This window comes from Tachypleus tridentatus, chromosome 12 (assembly GCF_004210375.1).
Source record: "Tachypleus tridentatus isolate NWPU-2018 chromosome 12, ASM421037v1, whole genome shotgun sequence".
Taxonomy (NCBI): domain Eukaryota; kingdom Metazoa; phylum Arthropoda; class Merostomata; order Xiphosura; family Limulidae; genus Tachypleus; species Tachypleus tridentatus.
In genome coordinates this window covers 73,169,639-73,196,987 of record NC_134836.1, presented here as the reverse complement: position 1 = coordinate 73,196,987, position 27,349 = coordinate 73,169,639, and the positions used below count along the sequence as shown (strand labels likewise).

Genomic DNA, 27,349 nt, shown 5'->3' with positions numbered 1-27,349 from the left:
AGGTGAAACCAATTCATCTTCAACTTAAGTAACCACCAAATTGACAGTTTAGTTAATTAGTAACTTCAATTACTCAAGGTTAGTTTGAAGTTATAAATTTCAAAAATTTCAAATTTTAAAAAATTTATTTAACCTTATGTGAAAATAGAGAACTGCTATAGAAATAAGCTCTTTTATCAAAATACACAGATTTAGATTAGACAAATATAAATTAGTTTTTATACAAAATACTACCTGAACAAATTTTATCCGTTTTTCACTTCAACAAATAACTTGAATTTGAAGTTTTATTTTATTTTATGTCCATTTTCAAAGTCCCCAATTGTTAACCAAGTAATTAGTGCCTCGGACTGCAAAAATTCGGATTCGTGGTTGAAGTCCTATGTGATAGTACCCTTACTTTGTTTATACCTTAACAATAAACTGTATTTGTTAACGAATGGAACAAAAAATCGTCTCGCTTGTTATTTCTCACAACAGACTCAACGGATTCATATATTACTGTGTCCGCTGACCTTAGTTTTCGAGGACGGTTTAAAAAATAGTAATTTCGGCCAATTAAAATAATATTCTTTCATGTAACATTCACACGATACCTACAAACATGAAACATGTCTAATGCACGCAGAGGATGACAAAAGTAAGCTTAAACAAGTTTGTACAAAAAAATAAGAGTTGGATAAGATGCCATTTCAAGAGAGGGCGCTACAAAGAATTTCACAATGCTCCGTTTTAATATTAACAAATTATACAATTTAATGTTATTTAATTGACTGGAAAACTTTGTATGGATCGTATTTGACACTTTGTTACTTTAGAAGGAGGCACACAGTAATTAATAGTGTTAAGCATGGTTTATTTCAATTCGAAAGAAAGAAAACATTTTTATAACACCCAATTAACTACTTAATCCTTTAAAGTCCAAATGTAAATGATCCGGCATGGCTAAGTGGTTAAGACGCTCGACTCGTAATCCGAGGGTCTCATATTCGGATCCCAGTTCCACCAAACATGCTCGCCCTTTGAACCGTGAGGGCGTTATAAAGTTACGGCCAATCCCACTATTCGTTAGTAAAAGAGTAGCCCAAGAGTTGACGGTTGGTGGTGATGACTAGCTGCCTTCACTCTAGTATTACACTGCTAAATTAGGGACGGCTAGCGCAAATAGCCCTTTTATAGTTTTGCACGAAATTTAGACCAAATATAAGTACATATAACAAAAATGTTTTGGCCAAAGAGTTTTAATAATATGGAAAAGATTTATATGACCGATATTGTTGTTTTTTAATATTATAATAACTAACAGTGGAAGTGATATAAGTATAGTCTGTTTGTCGTCAATATTAGACAATGCGTCAGTCCCTGCTTCAGGTTTAAAATAAGTGTTCAAAGTCTGTATCAAGGTAAAAAAGTTATCCTATCTAGTCAGAACAAACACGGTGGACTCAGCAAATATCCCGATGTGGCTTTGCTATAAGAAAACACACAGAGAGAGACCAAAGAAGTGTTGCATTTCAGTAATTTGTTATAAAGCTAGGGTAATATGACAGATATTCCAACTTCTCTGATTTACACCGTACCATTGAAGTTTTGGTAAACTTAAAATTAGCTTATTTAGGAATATCGAATGCTGCACATAAACTTTGAAAATGTTTTCTATGCAAAAAATCCAAGTCTTGTAGATTGTATAACAGTTAGCACGAGAATATTTATTTTTTATTTCAATTTATTGATAATAAACAATACGTGTTATATTATTCTTTGTGAAGTTGAAGGGGAAATTGGATCACTGAACTTCGTATTTTCGCAATATATTGGAGGGTACCATGACAAATGGTTAACAAAAATATTTGGATTTGTTTTTATTATTCTTAAACACAAGTAAAAAGTTATGTGAATATTTATTTTAATGGCTAATCTAGTATATCGAAATAAAAAATATTCACTACTATTTTTATTAATTATAATTATTGTTATTATTTTTCCTCCAATTAACTGTGTTTATTTATTCAGTCAATAACTATCACGACAATAATTTTATTTATATGTTAACTAGAAAATATTTCACAATTTCCTGCAATGACTTTTTTTAGGAGGTAAAATGAAAACGACCAGTGCGACACTTACGGATAAAATTTACAATGAAATTCATATTATTTTATTCTCTCGGCAGCGGTTAAGTAAAAAGTGGCATATTGAGTTGGCAGCTGGTGTTGGATATACCAAGATCCTGAAATTATATTGCTTACGATTTAGCAAAGAAAATTATAAAGAATAATAAAATTATACACGAAGCTGCTGTTTCTATTTTCAGGATTTCTAAAACCATTATTTTTGTTGAAATATGGCTAGACCGTTTTTATTTGGAAACAGTGGATCCAGCCAGGGACAAAGCAAATACCTTGTAGAGTTTAGGGCTGGTAAAATGACTATGAAGGGCAATATGGTACACCCTGACAAGAGAAAAGGTCTTGTTTACGTATACCAGGCTGACGATTCCTTAATGCATTTCTGCTGGAAAGATCGGAGTTCTGGATCAGTTGAAGACGTATGCTTTATTTACTTTTTTTTATCACTGTGTTGTGATATTAATTTATTATTATAATAAAAATATTTTCGGACTGATGTTAATATACTTTATTTCGTTTTAAGTTTAACATTTTGGCTTTTAAGTTGTAAACTTGCTTCTGTTTGTTTTAGCTTTGATAATAAGTTATATAAGTTGACAAAACTCAGCCTGAATCTAAATTAACTGTTATAGTTTATATCGGTTTTGTGTTGTCTGAAGCTTTAAATCTACCAGTACCATGCTAATCCATACAGTGTGAAGATATGATGTAATCTGATTTGACTGTTATCAAAATATCGTAGCATGTCTCAAGCTGGTTGCATTAAAATGTATAGTGTAAGTAACATTGTATAACATGGTTGATTAAGATAGACAGCATCTCATATTTTTTGATACACCGTGACAAATTTTTTGTATTTACTAGTACTACAAACTTGTAAATTTCTTGGATATGCAAAGACTGAAGACTGGAAGAGAGTATTATTTGTGTCAATTATAAGAACATAGGGAACTTAAAAAATTTGTTAAGGTTACAGAACAGCTTACCTTCTTATATAGGTAAATTATTACTAAAAATATTGACAAGAAAGTCAAATAAAATGAAAAACCAGAAATTTCTGGTAGTTTATGAAAAATGTTCTTGCGATGCTAGAAAGAAATATTTGGTCCGAAGAATAAAATAAATTTAATTACTCAGATATATTTCCTTTTTTTTTGCTTACTTGCTGTCCTGATATTTATTTTAATTTTTCCATTAGTGATATTAAGATAACTTGTAAGATTTGAGCAAATTTTAAGCACCATTTTTAATATTGACACAACAACTATTTGCTTCTAATTTTTAGCCCATTCATTAATTTATTTAGGAATAAAATAGAAGTTCATCAAAGAAGGAAATTTTTGTTTTCTGGGCTGAAACCATGTCAGCTGTATCTAAAATTTCCTCCAATAAAAGGTAGAACACAATCAACATCATCTTAAAATGTTGTAGTTTTTACCTTTTTTATTTTTTAATTTTCCTAATTTTTGCAACAAATTTATTTTTATAATACTTGCAAAATAAATTTCTTTTGATACGTTAAACAGTCATTTTAGATTTACTGCAGTAACCAGCATTAATAAGACCATTTACCATCTTTCAATACAATATTTTACTATTAATAAAATTGCATTTATTAGAGTTTTCTGCAGCATTCCAATATTAACCAACCAACATTTATCAGCCATTTGCTGCAGTATTCTGATATTAACCAACCAACATTTATCAGCCATTTGCTGCAGTATTCTGATATTAACCAACCAACATTTATCAGCCATTTGCTGCAGTATTCTGATATTAACCAACCAACATTTATCAGCCATTTGCTGCAGTATTCTGATATTAACTAACCAACATTTATCAGCCATTTGCTACAGTATTCCAATATTAACCAACCAACATTTATCAGCATTTGCTGCAGCATTCCAATATTAACCAGTCAACAGTAATCAGATTTTACTGCAATATCCTAGTATTAATCAATAACAGCTATCACATTTTGTTTCAGAATTTCAGTATTAACCAGTCAACATTTATCAACTTTTTTTGCAGTATTACAGAACTAATTGGTTAATATTTTCAAATTACTTGAGAAACAGGCTGTGAGGTAGAAACTTTAACAGTTGATGACAGAAAATATTATAATACATTAGTGTTTTCTAATAAAATAATGCAATTAGTGGATTTTGTTTTGGAATTTTTGGTTTTTAAGAGTTGACCAATAACTTAGTTTCTTTCATGGCAGTATTTCAAAATAGGATTTTAGAAAATGTCTACTTCAGTTGTAGCTGGCTAGAATATGTTGTTAGTTTAGAATCAGTATTGATAAGTTGAAGTTAAAGAGTTACTTGAATTTCTTTATTATTATTAACAGTGAAGGAACTGTTTTAGAAATCCTCATACTTATCAATTATTTTAGGGTCAAAACAAGATTTATTTTAAAAATCAGTAAGAAATTTAGCAAATATTTAGTGGATTCTCTGTAGTTGTTTTTTTCAAACTATACTTAATACAAGTAGAATTTGTAATGGTGGTGAGATTTCCAAGGTAATCCTTAGTCTATATTTTAATATATAGGGACTGATTTAGAAACTTGACCCCTAGTTTCACATGCATTGTTACTGTTAAGGAGATGTTGGAATGTATTCTTAGAAGTCAAAGTATTTGGACAGTTGGCACATATTTAAGGTTTATTTTCCAATTGCTTGAAGTTTTTTGATAAAGTTGCTGTAGTGTTGTAGGTGATAAAACCTATTGATCATTCTCTTTGAATGTTAAATAGCCTCAAAAGAGGTTAATTAGTAAGTTTAAGTTGTTTTTGTATTGGTAAAGAGAATGGATGAGAAAAATTCTTAATTTTTAGAATACAGTGAGAGGAATGAAGGAAATTTTTTCCAGTCATGGCAATGTAGCTAATGAGGTTATTTCTGTTACCATTTTAAAACTTTGGTTCTTCCTTATTTAAGATGCATATTTGGATAACATTTCAGACAAATACTTTCAAATTAGTTAAGCATAAAAAGATGCTAGAAAACTAAATGTGAAAACTATAAATTAGGCCAATTAGTGTGATCTAATCAAATTGATCAATCAGAATTACAATTATTTTGATTGTCAAACAAAATAAGTACCTTATCAACATTTTCAGAGATCAAAATACTGCATTTCCAAGGAATATCTTTTTTAGATGGCTCTCCCAATCAGAAATATATGGTCCACATATATTCCTTTAGTTATGATCAGTGAAAGTGCACATATTGTATGAATTAAATAAAAACAGTTTATGTGGAAATGCAGCCATCTTGATAGCTTTCCTTGAGTGAATGTTATCTTATTTCATTATTTCTATCTATGGTCTTAGTTTCCAATTGTTGATATTTTTTATTATTAAAGTAATAGAAATATTTTTGCTATGCTTGTTGAAAAGGAAAAAATTATATAACATTGTCTATGCTCTATCCAATTTTAACCATAATGTTTTGTTACTTAGTATGTTCAGCTTTGATTCAGGGAAGGAAAGATGCTTGTTATACAGGGTTCTGTGGTTTGATTCCATTTTTCATCAAACTTCTGTTTGTTATTTCAAAGATACTAAGGCTATCTGCTTTGTCACTTGTTCCTTCTTTAGAGAAGAACTGGTGATTAGATGAAATACAATTGCCAGGGAGAATGAAGTGCCAACATTTATTTGTACTTATTGACTAATTGCACTAATTAATTTAGGACCATCAGTAAATAAATTAACAAGTAGAACTAACAGTTCAGTTCTATTAATGGAAAGATTTGGATTCCTATGAGATTTCTTTGATAGATGCACAGATGTAAACTACCTTTAGGTGAGTTGTTGTTTTTTCTATTGTTGTTGGAGGGGGTGAGTAGTTGATTGTGGTTTCTTTAATATTGTTTCTTCCCCTTTGTGCATGGTTATTTATCATTGCAAAGTATTCCATATTACATGTAGCATCTATTTTATTGGCTTTCAGAGCTCTACAGAAATTGGTTTCACTTTTGGATAAGTTGTATTTTTGTGGAATTTTTCTTTTCAGTTTGTACTGAAGTGTTTTAATTTTCTCAAATATTCTTTCTTAACTCAGAAGACATTGTTCTGGTGCAGTTTACTGTTTTTGTCTGTTTTGAGTGAAATAATGTGATGGAAACTTCTTGTGTTCAATTTGTTTAGCTGTAATGAGATTGTAATAAATAACATACTTTCATCTTTGTCTAATTTTATATTTTTTAAAGTTAATTTGAAGCAGGAACAACAAACATTTTTGCCCCATCTCTTATAAAGATTCTTAAAAAAAAAGGTAACCCACACTTTAATTCATTTTTTATTCTGAAATAAAACTGAAATTATAACATTTTGATAAATATGGTCACTTAAGTATTATCTCTAATAACTCTTGTTTTCTTTCCAGTGTTCAGAATCTTTACCTCTAAAGTATGTTTTTAAATAATTATTTTAGGATCTGATCATTTTCCCAGATGATGTGGAATTCAGGAAAGTTCAACAGTGTACTACAGGCAGAGTTTTTGTTCTAAAGTTTAAATCTTCTAGTCGGAAATATTTCTACTGGATGCAGGTATCTGTGTACTGTTCATTTTCTAAATTTTTGAAAGGTATTACTGTCATAAATACATAAGGAAAAAAAACTTAAATATTTAAGCATTATTAAAAAAGAAATGTGGTGTTTCAATGTTAGAAGAAAATGACCTTTTTACCTCTGATAACCGTAAAAGGACTTTATTGTAACCATTGTTTTTTTTGTTGTATCTTCATTGGTTAAAATAAATATTTATATATATCTGGAGTATAAAGGTGATTTTTTCTTAAACTTTTTATCAAAATGTGTAATTCCATTTTGTGTGAACTACAAATTTTAAAGGTTGAATTAAAGTTGTATTAATAACCAAAAAATGGATACAAGTGATTCTTTTATTTCATTATAAAAAGTCCATTAACCATACTTGCTTGTTTCATTAAAGTGGTATCCATCTTGTATATATACTTGTACAGCAAATCATACTAAACCCATTCCATGTTTTAAGAATGAAGTACATTTAGACAGTTCTGAAGCAATTGTCTTAACTTACTTCCAGCACATATATCTCTGTTGAACATTTGATTTCTGTCATCTATAAGAAATAACAAAAGTTTCTACATTCTAGTCAGCATCTAAATATTATTAACGTATGCTCATGGGTTTCTTTTACATGGTGAGAAAGTTATAAAAAAAAAATAGAAATTTGCAAATGGTTAACAGCTTTTATCACACTCACCTGTATTGTTATTGATTCCTATCCTAGTGCCAATCACACACTTCTTTTTTACACACCCAGGGTGTCTAATTATATGGGTAACTATACTATTTTTAATTAGCTCATTGAAATCACTTCTAATATGTGGCTTCCCATTGGTCTGTAAATAAGTTGGTTTTGACCCACCTTTGGGTCACATGGCAATGAACATGTTAAAGCCATATTATTAGATTTATGAGTCGTTCACTGATATAAAATCATAATGTACATCACTAATTCATAAATGTTTCTACCCATTTTCAGGCCTTGAAATGTAATATTTTGACAGGTAAAAATTGTCTAGTTTCAAAAACCAGCACTGATTTATTTGTGAGATTCTATCCAGTTTCTGATGATAAAACATTTATATGAATCTACATACACTTGAAGTATTTACTAAGTTTAGATTTGGATGAGAAATAAACATTGCACTGGAGTATTGCACCAAAACCATCCATGTAAACAATGAATATGTAACACAGGCTTGGCAGTTATTGAAAACCATGCACTAACATATTTAAGCAACTTGACTAGCTCTAAGTACTGATAAAATGACAAGCTGAGGTCATTTGAACAAGAAATTTAGTGCTATATCCCAGTCAGAACAAATTAAATTGTGCTTCAAAACCAGTAATTTGCTTCATGCTCAGGCATTTCTTTCTGTATTTCTGTATTCTCAATTTGTTTTTATTTTATAAAACTATATTTAACTATAGAAACCATATTCATTGGAAGATAACGTTTATTCTTTCACTCTGAAAGGAACCAAAGACAGATAAAGACGATGAAAACTGTAACAAAGTCAATGAATATCTCAATAATCCTCCGGCACCAGGCTCCACTCGCTCGGGGATTGGAGGAGGAATTGGTGGCTCAAATTCTTCTCAAGGACTCCATTCAGAACTAAGCAATCTTGGAGATGGAGACTTGCACAATCTTCTTAACAATATAAGTCAGCAACAGCTTATGCAGCTTCTTGGTAAGTGTTAGAGAATTGTGTGTGAAAAAACTGCATGCAGGCAGAATAGTTGTAATTTATTTGTGAAAACTGCATGCTAAATAAATAGTTGTAATTTGTGTGAAAAATGCTGCATGATAAATAGTTGTAATTTACGTATGAAAAATGATGCATGCTAAGTATACAGTTGTAATTTGTATGTGAAAAACTGCATGATAAATGAATAGTTGTAATTTACATGTGAAAAATGCTGCATGAAGAATAGTTGTAATTTATGTGAACTAGAAATGTTTTGTAGTAAAGTGAAGTTTGTCATCATTATGCTGATTATCACTTCAGTTCTGTTAACCCTTTCACAGGCGACTCGGAAGAATAAACATGTTCGTCTACACATTTGTGCACACATTATTTGAACTATAAATTTTTATACAGTATGTGTATCTTCACAAAATTTTGTAAACTTTTAGTAAATATTACAAGTATTTTGTACACAAAAAATCATATTTTTAATGAAATCCTTTCACTACAGATTTGTTTGTAAAAATAGTCTATTTCCTGCTGGTCTGAGTGCAAAGTGATTTCATGTTATGATTTAAAAAAGTATTCTTTGTCCCAAAAATCTTAAATATTATTTATACAAGCTCTAAAACCTGAATGTGTTTCAAATCTTTGTTTTCAGTAAAACTTTATTGTATATTTTCTCTGCTCTGTGTGGGAGGGGTTTGTCACTTAACCAACCTTGTAAGCATCACTAAAAATCAGGAAATGTATAGATTATGCTTTATTCATGCTATGATTACATATAATAAGAAAATACAAATATTTAGTCTAAGTAGCTTTAGTCTCATAACAATATATATATATATATATGAACATGTATATCTATAATTGTTTTTATTATGTTGGCCTTCCATTCATGCCTACTTAACATTACATAGTTTGCACCGACACGGTGGTAGTTAATAAGTAACAAAATAAACAAGTAATTTTAACTAATTAGCGATGCAAAAGGTTTAAGTGTTATGAAGAAAGTTTGTTTTTATTGTTATTAAGAAATAATCACTTTTCAGGTGACATATCCAGTAATATAAAACTGATCTTTAGTTGTGGCTGTGTTTTAGTGTACTAGTATTTTGTAATATTCAGTCACATTTCAATTATTTCAATTATATATATATATATATATATATATATATATATATAGGTTATTACTATTTAGACATAAAATGAGACTTGTTTTTCGAAGAATATAGAACTATAAATCAAGAAGTGAAGCAAACAGTTCTTATCATCACAACCTTTGAACTCTCCTGCTACTGAAAAAATATTGCTAAGCCTGTTAAAATTTTTAATGTGGAGGATATCAAACAATTTTTTTTATATATATTTTATATATACTCTTGAATAATTGTTTGTTTGTTTTGGAATTTCGCACAAAGCTACTCGAGGGCTATCTGTGCTAGCCGTCCCTAATTTAGCAGTGTAAGACTAGAGGGAAGGCAGCTAGTCATCACCACCCACCGCCAACTCTTGGGCTACTCTTTTACCAACGAATAGTGGGATTGACCGTCACATTATACACCCCCACGGCTGGGAGGCGAGCATGTTTAAGGCTGGCTTGAACCTGTGACCCTCGGATTACGAGCCGCACGCCTTACGCGTTCGGCCATGCCGGGCCCCACTCTTGAATAACCAAAATATCATAAATTCTTACACTGATACCATAGAATTCCACTATAATTTATTAAGCTTAGTAACTAAGATTTATTTAGGTTTTTAAAAAATGTGAAGCTTCAATCAGACTGAAGACAACACCTCTTTAAAAATCTTGGATTGAAAGAATGTTGTAGCATTTTCAAAGATTAAAATGACTGAGGAAACCCCTTGGTGGACATTCTAAGCTGTTGATTGGTTATTTGCATGTCGTATATTGAAGTAAATGTACATGAGGAACAGTTTCCAAAAATGGAAAGAGTTGAATGAGGCCACCATGTTTGATTCGGAACATAAGCCGTACCTCAACAAAATAAAAAATGTGAGGTTCTTGTTTTATATTCTAGCTTGATAATATTAGTAATTTTGTTTCCTAATTTGTACAAAACTATAGACTTAGCATTTAGTATTTTGACATCACAAACATCTAATTTTAAACAGTGCTGCATTCAACATACCACATGACCCACTAAAATCTATATTTATCTGTGTTTGTTTAATATTTACTTTTAAATTGAGAAGTTAACTCATATATAGTATTAAAGTTTGAATTATTTATAATTTGATTCTAAACATATTAGCATAAATTTATGAAATAGTTCAATAAAATTTTGAATGCAAGTCAACAAATGCGATGACATGACCTTTGAACCCTGACCCATTACGAAAGGGTTGATGTGTGAAAAGAAAAAAAAAACATGATTAGCTAAATTGGATGAAAAAAGAATCCTAAAGAAATTTTGAAATGGTTTTACAAACCATTTTAGAAAGGGTTGATGTGTGAAAAGAAAAAAAAAACATGATTAGCTAAATTGGATGAAAAAAGAATCCTAAAGAAATTTTGAAATGGTTTTACAAACCTGTTTAAGTTGTATTTGAACTGCATAATTGTCTTATTCGTAAAGCACACTTGGCTTCATGTCTAATATAATGCTTTTTTATTAGATAGTGAGCAGACAGGATTGCAAAGTTTGACTTTTTTATATGTTGGTAATTTTTAATTTTTGACTTAATCATTTATGTGCAACTGTATTTCAAGTGTAGTTTCAACATAATTAGACTTTAAAAAGTAAAGAGCTATTTTGTGACACAATTCATAGTCCAGATATTGTTTTGTTTAGCTTACATTCAAATGAAAAATAATCAAAAATGTTAAAGGTCATCATACTATCACAATCACATTTTAAACATACCAGTTACACATTTTGTGTCCAAATTTGAAACTGCAAGTTGCATTATTAGCCCTAGAAAAATAAACTATAGTGGTTCTAATATGAATAGGCCATTTTAGTAGGTCTGCCATTGTTCAGAAAAGTCTAAAAATGTCCTGCACTTTTTTTTGCAATTTTGCAAAATTGCAAATTAAAGTCAGGCAGCAAGAAAAAAAGCCACAACGCATTGGTTGTTTGACATTTAAGAAATCTGAGCCCAGTGGCTGGTAGCAGAAGTGTAATTCTCTCACAAACTGTATTGGTGTAGGTTAGTGACAAATGATGAAATCTCACCTGATTACAGTTTTTGACAAATATTACTTCTTTCATGTGATTCAGGTTAAAACAACATTATGTTAGTTCATTATTACATATTTTTACCAATGGAATCTACTGTTGGGGATGTTGATATTTTTCCTGGACTAGAACTGGACTACAAGTAGAGTTTAATCTTTGAGCTCATTAATCATCTAAGGTGAACAAATAATCTATTTTTACTTTTGAATAATCTCTTATTTCAGCTTGTTTTGTTAAAAACAGTTTTGAACTTCCTTTAATTTATAATTTTTCAGGTACAACAGTGCAGTTTTATTTTTAATCCTAAAGTATCGAACATTAAAATGTAGAAAGCTGAAAATGTAATTAATACTGCTGCACCTGCCATTGATTTTGAGTCAGAAAACTATTAAATGTAATAGTGACTAATGCTGTTAATATTAGGCACAGGTCAACATCAGTTATGTATGCTTATTTCTGACAATTCGGTTAATAATTTTCAACAAATAACAATGTGAATCTAATTATGTGAAGCATTGATTAGATGTTTTGGAAACTTAAGAATTCAATTTTCAGTAAGTTAGAAGTTCAAAAATACACAGTAGTTATTACACCAAAAATGTGATGTTAGTAATAAACAAAAGTAAATTTTAAGTGAAAAAAAGAGAAAATTAATATGTGATACAAATGAAATCAGTCATATGTAAATAGATTTAAGTGAAAGTGCTTTATTTATGGACAGAAGAAACATTCTTGTGCAAACCATCTTTTATCAGAAGTTCAATTTCATGTTTAGCTGTTGAGAGGGTTTTAAAGATCAACAAAGAGAGAGATTGGATGTCCTGTTTCTGTACTGTGTTGGTACTAGTTTTCATCTAGTTAACAAACCTACATCTTCTTGCACCTCATGCACTACATTTCTTATTTGGTTTAAATTTTATTTAAATTGACTGATTTCATTTGTTACATAAATTTTCTCCTGTTTACTGTCAGTACACATTGTATAAGTTTTAGTTTAATGACCATTGTGTGTTTTTGTGTTTCTAGCTCACTGAAGATTGTAAAACATCTCATAAATGTTTCAAGTAATGACATTTCTGTTGGTTTTGTCATTAGAAATACATTTGAAGAAATGAATTGGTAATGAACTACATCTATTTACTGAAGTATATAGATAGAAACTTTAGGTTCACCTTCAAAGTTAGTGAGATGATTACAGGGCATGACATTTGACTTGTTAAAAGTAGACAAAAATAAGATTATTTCAAATAAAACATTTTCCATTGTTTTGCATAATATTCCTATGGAAAGTGAGCCAATATTGTATTATTTTGAATTGGCACAATGCTGATTTGACACCTTTTCTTATCATATGTTTGTCATTACACGTTGTGAAAACTGTATTGTAATAACAGCATGCTTATACTCATAGTTTATTTTTATAATATTCATGATTAACAGGAGGTGTGGGTGGTGTTTCTGGAGTGGCCAACTTAAGTAACCTTCTAGGGGTGAGTCGTCCATCAAGTAGCCAGTCCACTACGACTACACTTCCATCATCTTCACCGTAAGCAAAAAAAAGATTCTCTGAAGGAATTATAAAATACAGTCTATATAGTTTTTCTCTTGTAGAACATAAAATTTTTAAATGTTAATTGTGGCTTGGAGAGAATGGAGTTGAAGTTTATGTGAAAGTAAAGACCTACATGTGTGCAGAAATAAAATGTAATGAAACTACAGTGTTGCATGCAGCTACTGTTTTCAGGTGGCTATAGTGAGAAACAATGTAAACATTTTTCTGTAATATTTATTTTTAGGTTATATTAGATAATTTTACTTTGTCTAGGGAAAAAAATCATTACAATTTATAGGTGAATATTCTGTCAGTTTTTTATTTCTTTATTTTTGTGGAATCACATGGACTGGCAATATTCCATGAACCTGTGGTTGAGAAATACTAATATAATTGATGAAGTTAGAAGTAAAAATGTACAGGGTGTCCCAACAAAATGTATACACACTTTGAATGATTATAAACACATTATTAAGATATATCTAGGTTTTATAATTCAAGTTTAAGAAGACAAGCATAGAATTTTTTGAGTTATCGCAAGTGTTCGAACTGATGACCATTCTGATCCAGGCACTGCTGATAATAGGGACAAATGGAATTGTAAACTTCACGAATCATTTCATTTAGTATTTGGTTGCATTCTCTTTCAATTGCTGGTCTCAGCTCATTGATTATTGCAGATTTTGTGCTATAAATCTTATCTTTGACATATTCACATAAAAAAAAAAAAGTCCAGAGGTGTGAGGTCTAGTGAATGTGGGGGAAACCTTGTTTGAAAACTGTGCATCCTCTGCAGATTTTGCCAGGTACCATACACAAAATTCAACTCTTCAGTCAGGATCATCTTCATTGAGGGCATGGACTAATGCTGGAATAAAACTTTTCCAATGAACGCACTTCAATATGCAGTAAACACTTGATTTTGGGATTCCTCTCTCACGGGCTGTTTGCCAAACAGATTTTCTTGGAGATTGGAGGAGACTTTCCAACAGCTCTGCTTCTTGTACGGGACTGGTGGATGACTGCAGTCTTGCAGAACGCCCTTTATGGATGTCTTGACCACTTCTATTTGTTTTAAACTTATCTCTGATGTGAGTAATGGTGAGTTGCATTGGTGGATCTGTTTGAAACTCCCTTCTAAACCGTCCTTGCACTTTAGCTACGTTCTCACACTTCCAGTAACACTTTAAGATATTTCCTTTTCTCAAAACATAGTCTTGCTTCTGCCATTACTTCAAATCAGTTGCATCTTTTAAAAAATAAAGTTTGAGTTATAATCATTCAAAGCATGTATGCATTTTTTTGGGACACACTGTATTAATTTTGAAAATGCCCTCATGTGAGTGCTTAATAAGATGTCAAGGTAAATTATCATACTGTACTCCTCGTTTTGCGAGTACAAATTGCCATATTTATATGTTAGGTTTGTTATTATAAGATCCTAAAGTGTTAAAAAACAATTGTCATAAGTTTTTCAAATAAGCTGATATAACATCATGTAATCCCATAAGTAATGTCTGAAAATTTAATACAGATAGTGAGTCGTCATTTCTCTCGAAAGAATGCTTTAATGACTAAAATGTGTAGTAGGACATGTATAAAAATGTTCAGAAAAATAAAAAATTAACCCAACTCTACTTTTTCAGACCATTAATCAATTAAACCCTTATGAAGATGGATGTGTCTTAGGAGCACATTAAGCTTATAATGCTTTATACATTTACAAAAGGCAATAGTGCAGCAGTAACTGCACATTCAATTTGTTTATGATGCAGAGTCTCTCAATGAAAGTAAATGTCGAAGGTTGTATCAGAAGTTCAGATCAGGTGGTTACAGTTTAAGTGATACGCCACGTTCAGGTCGCCCTGTTGAGTTTAATGATAACTTGCTGCTGGCAGAACTTGATGAAGATTGTGCTGGAACAGTTGAAGAACAAGCACAGAAGCTTAATTCAACCCATTGAACAGTTCACTGTCATCTGCAACAGCTTGGAAAGGTGTCAAAACTTGGATAATTGGTCCATCATGATTTGACAAAAGCCAACCTGAGAACAAGAGTGGACTTTTGCACTTCTCTGCACTTTTGTGAACATAATACACCTTTTTTGGATAGGTTAATGACTGGAGATGAAAAATGGATATATTATAAAAATGTTAAGCAGGTAAACTGGCTAAAACACAGCCCAAGATGGACCTCCATCTTAGTAAAGTCTTGTTAAGCATTTGGTGGAATATTGTTGGTGTGATCCACCTTGAGTTGCTGCCACTTAATGTAACAATTACATCGGACTTCTATTGTCAACACTTAGAGCACTTGAATGCTGCACTGAAGGAAAAGAGGCCTGCTTTGATCAGTTGTAAAGGTGTTGTGTTATACAAGGATAATGCATGGCCCCATACAGCAAGGATCACATCTGCAAAGATTGAAGAGCCAGACTAGGGAAAACTTTCACATCCTCCTTATTTTCCAGATCTTGCCCCATCTGATTATCATCTATTCTGAAGTTTGCAGGACTATCTTGATGGAAAAGAGCTTGGAACACATGAAGGTGTCAAAACTACCCTCTCTACATTCTTTTCCTCCAAACCCCAAGAATTTTATAGAAGCTTGTGAATTGTTGGCAGGAAATAATTAGTAATAATGGAACATACATTATTGATTAAATAACATTAAAAGCATTTGATGCCCTTTCTCTTTTTCTGAACCAAAAATTGGGCATTACTTAAAGGATGACCTTGATACATCAGAAATGTATTAACATAGGCATGATCTAGAGGTGTGTCTGATGCCTACAAGCTGAGTTGATGACATTGTAAGCAGTGTGTTATGGTATTTATTCTGGTTTAAGAATTAGTTTAACTTTAAGGAATAGCCATTGTCATAAAAATATTACAGGAAAAATGCTTTAATTATATGATAAAAGTCATTGTACTTATTGTGTTTTGTTTCCTGTAACGTGAAAAAATCATTCCAAACTTTTTTCTTGAACTGTCTGCCTTATTAGTGTCTTTCTTTCTTCTAAATAATTGTTCTTTCCTCATATGAATATTATTTCTGTATTTATTTGTTAAGTATTGTTTGAGTTTTCTCCTTCTATAGTTTCACTTAATTTAACTCATTATTTAGGTCAACTCAAACTCCATCTTCAGAAAGAACAACTGCTCCAACTCCATCCACTCCAGCTGCTACCACAACAACTGCTGAAAGTGGCACTCCTCCAAGTACTGCAACCCAACAACAACAACAACAACAACAACAGCAGCAGCAGCAACAACAACAACAACAGTCATCTCAGATCCAGCTTCAAGACTTACAGAGTATTCTGTCTAGTCTTAATGGTAAGCTTTAAGTTGAGAGAGGGAGAGACAAAAATTGAAAAACTTGAACTCCATATATCTCATTAAAATCATTATTTAAGGGTAAGTCTCCAAGGATGAAGTTGTTGATTACTGAACATTTTTCATATTTAATGATGTTAGATCAATTGTAATGAATTTTCAATTTGTCTACTTGAAAGTTAATCTGAAAAGAAACATTTTAATGTTCTTATTTTTGAATTCTTATTAACAGTGTCTTTCAGTAGCTGGCAGTAATGCATAGCTAAAATGGAAATTGAAACCGAAATGATTCATCATCAGACAATGAAGTAGCAATGCCTATGCAGTGACAAGTCCAGTTTTCTTTATTCTATCTTCCTTTCTGTCAGCTATAACTCAGTGTACTTACTTCCAGTCTTTACACCAAAATACTTCACTGCTCCCTAAGATGTGCCTTTTCAAACCAGAGTCACAAATTAGTTACAGTCCAAAATATGTATACAATGCAATGACACATTTAATATTGTCAAATGTGCATATGGACCAATGGATGGCATCACCTGTAATGCTAATGGTTAAAAAAAGTCATAAAGTAGCAATAAAAAGTATTCTAAGTTTGTGGGAATGGAAGGAAGACCTGTATTACCCATTCCACCACCTAACTGGTATTACAATTCATCCTGTGAATGGTTGAATACAAAAGTGGTGGACCTGATGGACAACATTCTTTATACATTGAATTAATTGATGTTCTTCAGATGGGTAAAGTCCACCTCTTTCATAAAAATTATTATTGGTTCAACAAACTATCAGTGTTTAGTAAGCTAAGTAGGTAATGAATTTAACAACATAATTTGATTTTCACAAATGTTGGAAATAGGTATTTCCTTATTATTATTATTGCTTCTCTGAATAAAATGAATGTTGTCACACTGAACATGCTTGCCCCTTTTAGCTATTGGAGGTGTTATAATGTGATGGTCAATCCCACTATTCATTGGTAAAAGAGTAGCCCAAGAGTTGGCAGTAGATGTTGATGGCTAGCTAGCTGCCTTCTCTTTAGTCTTACCCTGCTAAATTAGGGATGGCTAGTGCAAATAGCCCTCGTGTAGCTTTGCACAAAATTAAACAAAAAGAAACTGAATAAAAATGATATTTGTGCAATCTATCTCATTATATACAATGTTATGAAAATGGTTTACTGTTTGATACATGTTCAAACTAAATTATCACTCTTAGTATAGTCTAGAGAAGTGTTTCTCAATCATCTGTGTCATAATCTGTGCCGATCCATCACAACCACCTTGCCAGTCCATGGGATTTTAATGCCCAATAGTACAGGGGTAAGTTGGTGGACTTAGTGCTAAAATTCAGGGTACTATTCCCTGCAGTGAGTACAGCATGTAGTCCAATGTGGCTTTTCTGTAAAATAAAACAAGCAAACTGCCCATCTTGAATATATGCAACAAAGCTTTAGTGTATTCTCTTCTGCTTTCTGTTCTTTATTCCTTGGTGGGATAGCAGTAAGCTTGTGGACTTGCAATAAAATCAGGGTTTTGATTTTTTGTGCTGAACACAGCAAATAGCCCTTGGCCTGCCTACTGGTTAGGCTGCTCGATTTGCAATCTGAGGGTTGCAAGTTCACATCCCAGTCTCTGAACATGCTTGCCACTTTAGCCTTAAGGGTGTTATGTGATGGTCAATCCTATTAATCAGTGATAAAAAAAAAAGTAGCACAAGAATTAGTGATGGGTGGGTTTCACTAATTGTTTTCCTTCCAGTCTGTCACTGCTAAGTTAGGGATGGCTAGTACAGATAGCCATTGTGTAGCTTTGTGTGAAATCGTAACAAACACAACTGTGGGATTTAACAAAAACAACCAAATTGACTGAATATTTGTTGTTTCTTTGAGCCTGCATCTTATTGGTCTATAACATGTTGGGGAGACAAGAAGTTGATCTCTACTCTTTTAATGATTGAGAAATGCTGTACTATGATAATCCATGATTATGAAAGTTGGTTACATTTGCTTTTTATATAATTAGTGTTTTCATCATGTTAAAGCTAAGTGATGACCTTCAGTGTTGTCTAAAATAGCCTAGTAACAATGAACATTGATTCTTCAAAGCAGTACAACACTGGCATTATTATTTTTAACACTGTTGCCCATTCATAAAATGTAACAATCCCATGATTATTCTATATTAAAGGGGGATTTGATTATGTGGATTAGCCTTGATAGATGAGAAATCCTGCAGTTTTTCCTACTTTTGTGACATAATATGAGTTCTGATGGAACACTTAGTAGCCATTGTAGTCAACAAACAAGTCCATTGTACACTACCAGGATTTTCAATGCATCCTGCTATGTTCCTCAGTTAATAAAATTTTCTGACTTCTTTATATTTCATTCACTAAAACAATAGATTTCTTAATTAGGAAACTTTGGAAATCTAACATGTAGTGAACCACGTTGACTTTATTTAGTTACATATTATGTGAAAGTTAAAAGTGAATGTTATAAACGTTTCTTAAGGAGGCCCACTATTAGTTACTGCTACAATTTCAGTTGGTTAACGTGTGATTTTATTAGCTAATGATAAGACCTCACTGTGATAGATAAGTTTTTAAAAGTTATTTGAGCATCACCACCACCAGGGGACAATTACATTTCAGATGGAACTTTGGTTTGAAACTTTGTTTAGAAGTGACCTGAATGTGGTACAAAGAAAAGTGTAATGTAACATTACATTGCATGTAAGTATATTTATATTAAACAATAGTATTTTATATAATTAATAATGTACTAACATATGCTTGATTTGGCTCATTGATTACACTATGTAACAAAATTTTTACTTTTTGCTTGTTATTTCTCAATTTCATATACCTAAAGTAAAATAGAAAAAACCTATTTTTCTGTTCAAACTTTGCTTTTGTGACTTGGGTAATGAAATTTTCAAATTTACTCATTTTCCAAAACATTCCAGGTAGATTCAGTGCTGAGTAGCTGATAGAGAATTTTCTTGAACTTACAAGAATTTTCTAGAACTTACAAGAGTTTTCTAGAACTTTCCATAGTATATATATACACAGGGGCTCACCACTTCAGTTTAGTTCTAGCTGCCTAAGTGAACACATAGACCTATCTGATTTTATCAGAGATGGCATCAAGAAGCTGTAAGCATTCGCCAGACGCATTCTGCTATGTGTGTGGCCAATTTATCAAGACGAGTGAAAAAGTACTATGTGACAGCATCTGCTAAAATGTCTTAAGCCTACAAGACCTATTTCGGCATACCTGTCGGGGATCAAGACAAACCCTGGGAACCTCATTTTACCTGTGAGCACTGCAAAAAACAAAACAAAACTAGAAGGTAAGACGGACAGTTTTTGCTTGCTTGAATAGTAAGATTTTATATTATGTAAATTTTAGACCTTTTAAAATTTAAATTTTTTTTTTTAATTTCCAATAGTATAGAAAAATATCACAAAATATTTTGCATGAACCTCTTACACATTAGTTGTGGATGAAATAAATTTAATCTTCATAATAACAGTTTTATTTTGCTCTTTTACAGGATGGTACAGAGGGAAAAAGAGAGCCATGAAGTTCACTATTCCAAGAATTTGGTGTGAACTCACTGACCACTCAAGCAATTTTTACTTCTGCATGGTGGATCCTTCCAAACATCAAGCTGGCAAGAATGCTTCTTTCATCTATCTGGACCTTCCATCATCCATCGCCCCAGTGCCACACTGCCTTGAGCTCCCTGTACCCACTCTGCCAGAAAGAAAGCACCCATCCTCAGAAGAGAAAGTAGATGTTGAAGATCCAGATGACAATTTCAGAGGTGCAGCTGGTGAGAGAAACCCATACTACTTCAACCAATGAGACCTCAGTGACTTGATCAGAGATCTTGGTCTAACGAAGTCGAATGCCAAGACTATGTGTGGGGGCTGATATATGAAAGTGATTTACATTACAGTTGTAAATCTCGAAAAACTACTCACTTTTATACATTTCTGTTCATTTTTGTATAACTTTTGTATAAATGAAAATGTGCAAATTTGCCTGTTTTTACGTAGAAAATAGATTACTTTTTAAATTTCATTATCCAAGTGGCAAAAGCAAAGTTTGAAGGAAATAATGGTCATTTTCTGTACTTTTACAACATAAGCAATAAACAAATAACACATACTATCCAGGAACAAAATTTGTGTTACATAGTGTTTTTTTTGCTTTAGTTGTTTATATACTGATAATTTATCATTGCTTACTTGGCACTGATGTAACACATGCTATGCTACTAATAAGACTTGATGTTTTATGATTATATCATTAAAATATTAGCTGTTAAGAGCTAAAGTAGAATGTGGGTATTGTGGACTTCCTCTATAAAAATAGTTATTAGTTTGAAATTTACCTGGTAAAACTTGTTCACATTTAGAAGATATATTGAATTTCTACTGTTCAAGTTAAACCTCTGAATTGGTACCAATCTACATTAATTACTGATGTTTATTTTCAGTACCAACATCTGGTGAAGGAGGTGCTTCTGGGACTGCAGGTAGGACACCAAAAATTTGTTGTTTATTATCCCATTCATAAAGTTGCTTTTTGATAATCAAAGATGGCATTACTTTCTTATATAGACATCAGATTTATAATATGGATTTAGATTATTGCTTTTGGTTATCACTGCAAAGGATTTTTGAAGATGTAAAAAAATATCATTCCAACCTAGGTGTAAAATATCAGATTTTTCATGTTTTTTCCAAGTTAGAAAGTTTCAAATTCTTAACAGTTCACTGGGTGAGTAATAGTTAAAAAAAACAATAGCTCATATTACTTAAAAAGCAAATTTTTTTCTTTGCAATTTATTAAAGCAAATGATTCAGTTTTATATTTATATTGCATTTCATCTGTGGGTAATAGCTTTACCTAAAAGTTTCACCAGTTAACGATTGTTTTTCCCCTTCTAGTGGATCTGTCTTCTGCTCTTACTGCTGAAGCTCTGCATCCATTACTCTCGAACCAGGAGTTTATGGATAGAGTGTGTGAGCTTCTACCGCCCTCTGGTGATACTGGATCCTCTTCTATTCGAGATCATCTGAGAATGACAGTTCAGTCACCACAGTTTCAGCAGGTATGAATCATAGTTGTACGTATTTATTAATATTTAACATTTCTACACTTACAGCTACTCTGTATTAAGAAATGGTGAGCTGTCTATGATGTGTGTCAGAAGTTATTGGGAGAGTTAAAAAAGATGAACAGAGGTAGTTCTCAATTTACGTGAACTTGTTTGTGTTTTTAATTAACACAATCAATGTAATAACTCCATTTCTCAATTTATGTGCTTGCAAATTCTGATTAACATGATTTTCGGGCGATTTGTGTATTGTAGCAGTACAAATAGAAGCATTTACTCACCATGTGCTTGAATGTTTAGCTGATGCAGACGAGTTATTACGATAACACTTGCGAAAACATGGTGCACAATATTTGAAGTGATGTTACAATGACAATAACATTACGGTCACCTGTGCAGTAGCAAGATGGTCGTGGGGTCTGTTCATACAACAAAGTCATTACAATCAACTTCTCATGCTTCACACTGGAGTTGATGTTTTCTGTAGCTATATTATGTTGACTACATGTGCATAGGTGGCACTCCTGCAGTATATTAAGGGTTAACTAATGGCATTCCCAGTGGGATTGGATGCATCATGTATACTCTACAGGAAATAGCATTTGATTTGTGTACAAATTTCTGGAACGTGACTGTTATGTAAATTGACAACTACCTGTACTTGTTTCATAGATAGTTTTGAATGCTCACGTTTTCTACATGAAGAAATTGCAGAATGTTAATTTACGTAGAAAACATTGATACTGAAAAAGAACTAATAGATAATTGAAGTGAATTATATCAGAAAATCATTTTTTCCCAATCAAATTTAAGGTAGAGCTAAATTTGGGGAAAAAAATGTATACACATATGTACAGTAATGGAAGTAATTATGAAAACAAACTAGTAATATACATAAAGGAATCATAAACCACAGGTAAAACTAATTAGATGGTAATTTTGTTGGCAATAGAAACAACAAAACCAAGTTACACAATGCTGTAATATTTTGTTTTCATGCTAACATAGTTTATATTAATGTATGGTTGTGGAATATTGTTCCATGTGTTTTATTATTATTGTTCACAAATAAACCAAGTTCTTTGGTCACTTTCAGAACTTCTCAGATTTTGTGTAATTTTATTCAGTCTAAAAATGTCAATATTGAGTTTTTGTGATGAATTATCCATAGTTGTAAGTGTTCCATTACCTGTTTTACAAGATGATTAATCCCTGCCAAGCAAGTCATGTTCATAGAGAATAGCTTTATGGATCATAATCTGTCTGTACCTGTTGGTAGTAGGGTTGCTATTAATTTTGTATAGATTACTAACACTAGTGGGTGAGATGGAGTCTTGGAACAAATCTCGTTGAAATATCCTTTATCAGCAAAATCTTTGACTTTTTACATGCTTGTAACTCAGTATTTCAACCCTGGAAGCTATTATTACCAATACACTACTACTGCTGGGTAATAGATAATTACCATGCATTACTGGTATGCTCATTGAATGCATAATTCAACCAAGTCTAAAAACAAACAAGCTGTTTGTTGTGGTAAAAAAAATCAAATTCATTTTTTGGATGTATTCAATTCGTGTTCATTATGACTATAGCGTTACCTTTATCTGCTTTTAGAATTTTTATGTTTTTGTCTTGTTTTAGGCTTTTAATGGAATTAATGTCTCTTTTTGTAAGATTGTTTTTTAGCTTTGTGTTTTGTGAAATTATGTTGATGGTTTAGTGAGAAAAATCTTTGAAAAAATCGTTTAAGATGTTGTTTTTAGGTGTTTCTGGAAAATATAAATTTTTGATTTTCCCTGGGAAGTTTGGCTGTTGGATGTCAATAAAATTGTCTAAGTTGTCTTCTTTCTGTTGGTTGTTTTCTTGTTTTTGTTTTCTGTAGAAAGTATCACAAGTCTCCTGGCTAGATCTTCTAAACATGTTTTGATTTCTAAGATTGGAATGTTCTTAGGTGCTACTGCGAAGTTGAGTCCTTTGTTAAGTAGATGTATCTCGTCTGAGTTTAATTGTCAGTCGGATCTGTTAATTATGAGGTTAGTTATTGGTTTGTCGTTTTGATGTCTTTTCTGTTGTTTGCATCTTAGTTTTTCTAATTTTTGTTGTGGTAGATCTGTTTGTTCCTGTCATTCCTAGTGTTGATTTGGTTTATGTTTCGTTGTATAAGTCCGCAAATCTCTGGTTTAATGCAGCATGCCAGTTGATGGTCTTGGTTCATTTTTTGTTTCTGTAAGTCATGGAGTTCTTTGTATTTCATGTTCAACATGGCTTTAAGTAGTTTTTTCTGTAAATTTTGGATAATCTTTGTGTATTTATTAAATTTTTTTGATAGTTTTACTTTTACAAAGTTAGGGGTTAGTTGTACCTTTCTACATTGTTGAATGAAATAGATGTCATTTATTCTATTGATAATTCTTTGGTTTACATTTCTTAGTTTAACTCTGTTCTTTCACTGAGTATTTTACACGACACCCACGATTCAAGTTTCTGTTTCGCACAGATTATTTGACCATTATGGGGACTGGAATCCCAACTTCAGGGGATAAGTTATCTTATCACCCCCAGTGGTCAGTTCTTATTTTGGTGCAACTATTTTATTAGTTAAAAAAACTAATACAGGTTCAGTGGGACAGCCAATGATTTTATAGGTTTTGTTCGTGTGTGATGCTTTCTGATTAGTTGGTTGACAAGTAATCAGTTTGTAAACTGTAAGTTAATAGAAGAGTGAAGTACCTTTTTTTTACTCATTTTCATTATTTCCAATTCCACGTGTGTGTGTCATAAATACAGATGGACGACTATAAATTAATATAATTCCTTTTGGTTTTTCAGTCGAGATCTTGAACCCTATGCTCAATGATTTCAAAAAGTTAGAAATTTTAAGTTATCAGCATAAGAATAATCATTTATTTCATAATTGAGAATCTCGGGAAGTCCTGAAAGATTGTATCAAATCATCTCAAGTAATGTCGTTTGTAACACTAAGATTTAAAAGGAGGAAAAATAACAACTTTAATCAGTTACGTATTTTCCATCACTTTCAGTAACAGTCTGCTAACGTCTCAAAAGATTTTCAGTACCAGAATTATGAAAATCAGGTGGTTTTGAGATGAAAAAGTTACAAAAGCTATTTTGTAACTCATCCATAAAAGTAAATTGTTTTTCATTCAAATGATGTTGCAAGCTTCTGAAAAGATGGTAATTTGAAGGAGCAAAATCAGGAGAACAAGGTGAATGAGGAAGTTTCTCCCAACCAAGCTATTCAATTTTTCTGGAAGTGATCCTAGCAATGTGAGGACATGTATTGTCATGTTAGAAAACAACTCCTTTCCAATTCACCAAAGCAAGTCTTTTTTTGTGCATTGTTCAGTTGATTCAATTGTTGAATATCTCTCAGCAGTGATTGTCTGATTTGGTTGTAACAACTCAAAGTGTATTATACCACCTTTATCCCACCAAACACTGAGCAAAACCTTCCCAGGGTGCAGATTTGCTTTTGGCTGTGGTGTAGCTGGTTCTTCTGCACTAACCCACTGTCAGGGGCTCTTTAGCATTTTGATAGAGTACTCATTTCTCACATCCAGGCACTAGGCAGTTTAAAATCTAATATTGAAGTTATGTGCACATGCACTGATGTTAACCTCAACCAGCTGCTCTTACCAATGTTTGAAAATGTAAAAGTTAATTGTTTGTTAAAAAGCTGTTTATTATTTTTTGATACTCATTTAATATTCCTTTATTTTCTGTTTTCATGGTTAACATTATAAAGATATGACACAAGATGTTTCTCTTAATTTTCAGGCTCTGGGAATATTTAGTGCTGCTTTACAGTCTGGACAACTAGGTCCTCTGATGCAGCAGTTTGGTATGACCTCGGATGTTGTCAGTGCAGCCACTTCTGGAGGTAAGATCTGTACAGAGTGTTTCTACAACTAGCTAGTAGAGATTGATGTGAAGTAATGTAGAAACAGTTAGAGAACACTGAATTGTCTTATGACTGGTTCAGTTGGGGAGTGGCAAAGTCTCATGCGATAACTGGTTTTTGGTAAAGAGACTAGACATAAAACCCAGTGTTTACTGGTTCAGTTGGGGAGTGGCGGAGTCTCATGCGATAACTGGTTTTTGATAAAGAGACTAGACATAAAACCCAGTGTTTACTGGTTCAGTTGGGGAGTGGCGAAGTCTCGTGCGATAACTGGTTTTTGGTAAAGAGACTAGACATAAAACCCAGTGTTTACTGGTTCAGTTGGGGAGTGGCGAAGTCTCGTGCGATAACTGGTTTTTGGTAAAGAGACTAGACATAAAACCCAGTGTTTACTGGTTCAGTTGGGGAGTGGCGAAGTCTCGTGCGATAACTGGTTTTTGGTAAAGAGACTAGACATAAAACCCAGTGTTTACTGGTTCAGTTGGGGAGTATCAAAGTCTCATGCGATAACTGGTTTTTGGTAAAGAGACTAGACATAAAACCCAGTGTTTATTGGTTCAGTTGGGGAGTAGCGAAGTCTCGTGCGATAACTGGTTTTTGGTAAAGAGACTAGACATAAAACCCAGTGTTTACTGGTTCAGTTGGGGAGTAGCGAAGTCTCATGCGATAACTGGTTTTTGGTAAAGAGACTAGACATAAAACCCAGTGTTTACTGGTTCAGTTGGGGAGTAGCGAAGTCTCATGCGATAACTGGTTTTTGGTAAAGAGACTAGACATAAAACCCAGTGTTTTCATTTCTAACTGTGAATTATTTTCAATTAATCTTTCTTTTTTTAATTTCATTTTTTAAAAACTTATTCACAACACAGGTTAATACTTTTGCCTTCCAACAACTTGTTCACAGTTTGAGCCACAAGTAGCTATATACAAAACTAATACAGTTTATTATCTGAATGTATTTTTGCTTTCAAAGAACTTTAAGTATCAAATTACAATATATCTAACATGGGGAAACACAATGTGTTTGGTTTTATTACCCTGTTCTTCAAGTCAATGTAATTTAATGTTTTCTGATAGACATGGAAGCTTTTGTACGAGCATTGCAAAATGCCCAAGGTGGTAAAGGAAGTTCAGGAGGGAAAGGAACAGACGGGAACGTTTCTAATAAGGATAAAGACAAGGATCCCGATGAAGAAATGAGCTTGGATTGAAATAAGCATGGCTAACGTCAGAAATGCTTATTACTTCAAACTTTAGCAATTAAAAATTCCATTTTCATTTTGATTTTTCAGCTTTTATAAAAATGTTTGTCAAGGTTACACTGATGTTGAGAATTTGTTTGTGTCCCTCACAAAGTAAAATAAGAAAAGTCTTTGTTTAAATCATTGAATTTGTTAGATTCAAATGAATTTAAATACAATTGATGAGTAGATGACTCGTTATGAGTAAATATTCCAGTAAATTTGCTGAGAACGGAAACGTTTTGTCTTCTAGTATTAATACCCACAGTAGTATTTTTAGGCTTGTAGTTGTTTTCCTCCCATGTTCTTCAAAGCTTGCAAAACAGCTTTTGTTTTTATATATGAATAGATACTGTGAATGTTGCTACAGATATAGAATCTCTAATGTTAATGCTACAAATGTAAGACAACCAAAAACACTTCAGCTTACGATATTAGTGTTTCAAGCACTAATTACTACAGCTTGATATATTAACTTTGTTTCATTTCAGTTTAAATAAATACTTTGAATATGTGCTTGTGAGTGATGAACGTTATAAAAATTTGGTGCAGATTAAACTTTGAATCTTTAAA

At 32.1% G+C, this 27,349-nt stretch overlaps 1 protein-coding gene and 1 long non-coding RNA gene across 3 annotated transcripts; both read left to right on the top strand.

Moving 5' to 3' along the window:
• The first annotated feature begins 2,156 nt into the window (after positions 1-2,156).
• LOC143233592 (proteasomal ubiquitin receptor ADRM1-like) lies at positions 2,157-27,349 on the top strand. 2 transcript variants are annotated; one of them, XM_076469967.1, is made up of 10 exons: positions 2,163-2,548; positions 6,575-6,691; positions 8,169-8,385; positions 13,026-13,131; positions 16,264-16,377; positions 16,423-16,475; positions 20,987-21,025; positions 21,441-21,604; positions 25,412-25,514; positions 26,613-27,349. In XM_076469967.1, exons 1-10 carry the CDS (start codon positions 2,345-2,347, stop codon positions 26,744-26,746), a joined length of 1,251 nt encoding a protein of 416 aa, XP_076326082.1. In that variant the 5' UTR covers positions 2,163-2,344; the 3' UTR covers positions 26,747-27,349. The 2 variants fall into 2 exon arrangements, with proteins under 2 accessions (XP_076326081.1, XP_076326082.1); XM_076469966.1 differs by having other exon boundaries at positions 2,157-2,548; positions 16,264-16,475.
• LOC143233593 (uncharacterized) lies at positions 19,691-20,493 on the top strand. Its single transcript, XR_013018240.1, has 2 exons — positions 19,691-19,831; positions 20,036-20,493. It is a non-coding gene; the product is annotated as an uncharacterized LOC143233593 (long non-coding RNA).

What these genes read in the sequence shown, in the direction of transcription:
- LOC143233592 (XM_076469966.1), top strand. Translation starts at nt 2,345, where the DNA reads ATGGCTAGACCGTTTTTATTTGGAAACAGTGGATCCAGCCAGGGACAA. An exon ending in ACACTTCCATCATCTTCACC is followed by an intron (nt 13,132 to 16,263) that starts GTAAGCAAAAAA and finishes CTCATTATTTAG; the next exon opens with GTCAACTCAAACTCCATCTT. An exon ending in TATTCTGTCTAGTCTTAATG is followed by an intron (nt 16,476 to 20,986) that starts GTAAGCTTTAAG and finishes GTTTATTTTCAG; the next exon opens with TACCAACATCTGGTGAAGGA.